The sequence below is a fragment of the Arachis hypogaea genome, chromosome 17 (assembly GCF_003086295.3).
Source record: "Arachis hypogaea cultivar Tifrunner chromosome 17, arahy.Tifrunner.gnm2.J5K5, whole genome shotgun sequence".
NCBI lineage: Eukaryota > Viridiplantae > Streptophyta > Magnoliopsida > Fabales > Fabaceae > Arachis > Arachis hypogaea.
In genome coordinates, this window is record NC_092052.1 from 18322709 (window position 1) to 18324263 (window position 1555).

Sequence of the window (1555 nt, forward strand, 5' to 3'; positions counted from 1 at the left end):
TCTCAATTTAATTGCATATTTAATATAGCTAGTCGAGTACTATACTACTGCATAAGTCCTATGTGGGAGGCCTGATAACAAATTCATGTAACTACCCTCTATACACACTTACTCCTATTATATTGTTAGGCAACCAGTACTTAACACCAGCCAAAACAAAACCATGCCTGGCAATGAAGCACAAATTACCAGCGTTTTGGTATTCAATTGGACAAAACTCCATAAACAACAAATGTTATTACCCACTCTAAATGTATACTAGAGTACAGTGAGCTAACCAATTCAGATATTCCATAGTTGATTTATATATTCCATACTTTTCATACAAGTTTTGAATGACATTAAGAATGCTGCTCCAAGAACCTAAGTTTTCAATGACATTAAGAATGCAAATTTCCTATTATTTATAGTACAACTGCAATGTATCCTCAACATAGCCCATACTCAAGGCTATAATTGATGATCATAATTCATGACAGATATAGTAAATCCATTAGTATGTGTGCAGAAACGGATTAACACATGTAATTAACAAATTACAAACACACAATCAAGTATTTTCTTATTAATTTCCACTGTAAATTCGATTGTTATATAAACACTACGAAAAGGGGACGTTAATAAACCCTAATCGAATTGCTCTCATACCGCATCCTTGGTCGGAGCCGGAATAGCCTCCGCCTTTGCCTCCGGAATCTTCACGTACCCTAACTTCTTAGAGTTATTGATCTTCTCGTCTTCCTCGTCGTCAAGGTAATCGTCGTAACTGTAATCGTGGCGGCTGGAGAACGAGGACCAGACGAGGTATATGGTGGTGGCAGTGAGGGCGCCGCAGCCGACGCCGAAGAGGAGAGCGGCGAAGACGGAGAGGAGGTCCTTGGTGCGGTCACGGAGGGAGCCGAATTCTTCAGCGGAGAATCCGAGTGTCGCGGCGGGGCGAGTTTCAGGGGAACGGCGGCGGGGCTCTGTCATGCCGACGGAGGAATCACTGATGCTACGTGTGAAGAAGACCTTGGAGGGGAAGTGGCGGAAGGAGTGGATCTCAGTGAAGGTGGTGAGGGTAGAGCTGGAAGGGAGGGATGGATCGTCCGATGAGGGAAGGGAGAAGGTGTAGGAGGAGATGAGGAAGCTCCGGCAGGGGCGAGCGGAGGCGCCAGGGGTGGACAGTGCGACGAGGAGGCCGAGGACGACGGCGGACAGCACCGGGTGGACGAGGAGTAGTCGGGCCATTTGAGAGAGAGAATAAGCTGTCAACTGTGAACTGTGAATTGTGAGGCGTGAAGTGCGTGGGATTTTTTTTTCCCAATTAACCCCTTATCTCTCTTGCCATCTTTTCACAAATTTCATATTCTCGTATATTAAAATTAGGGTCTAGAATTTAAAAATTATATAAGATCAAATTCAGAAAAATAAATATATTTTATATTTATAGAAATTTTCTATTTATATAAATTAAATAAATATTTTATTTATTAAAATAAATAATTTTAAAAATTATTACAAAAATATATTATTTATTTAATTTATTAAAATAAAAAATCTTTCATGAGTCCAT

At 40.8% G+C, this 1555-nt stretch overlaps 1 protein-coding gene across 1 annotated transcript; it reads right to left on the reverse strand.

Annotated features, from left to right (window-relative positions):
• Window positions 1-348: 348 nt before the first annotated feature.
• LOC112765215 (uncharacterized) lies at window positions 349-1354 on the reverse strand. Its single transcript, XM_025811126.3, has one exon. The coding sequence runs from the start codon at window positions 1228-1230 to the stop codon at window positions 643-645; it is 588 nt and encodes a 195-aa protein (XP_025666911.1). The 5' UTR covers window positions 1231-1354; the 3' UTR covers window positions 349-642.
• Window positions 1355-1555: the final 201 nt, after the last annotated feature.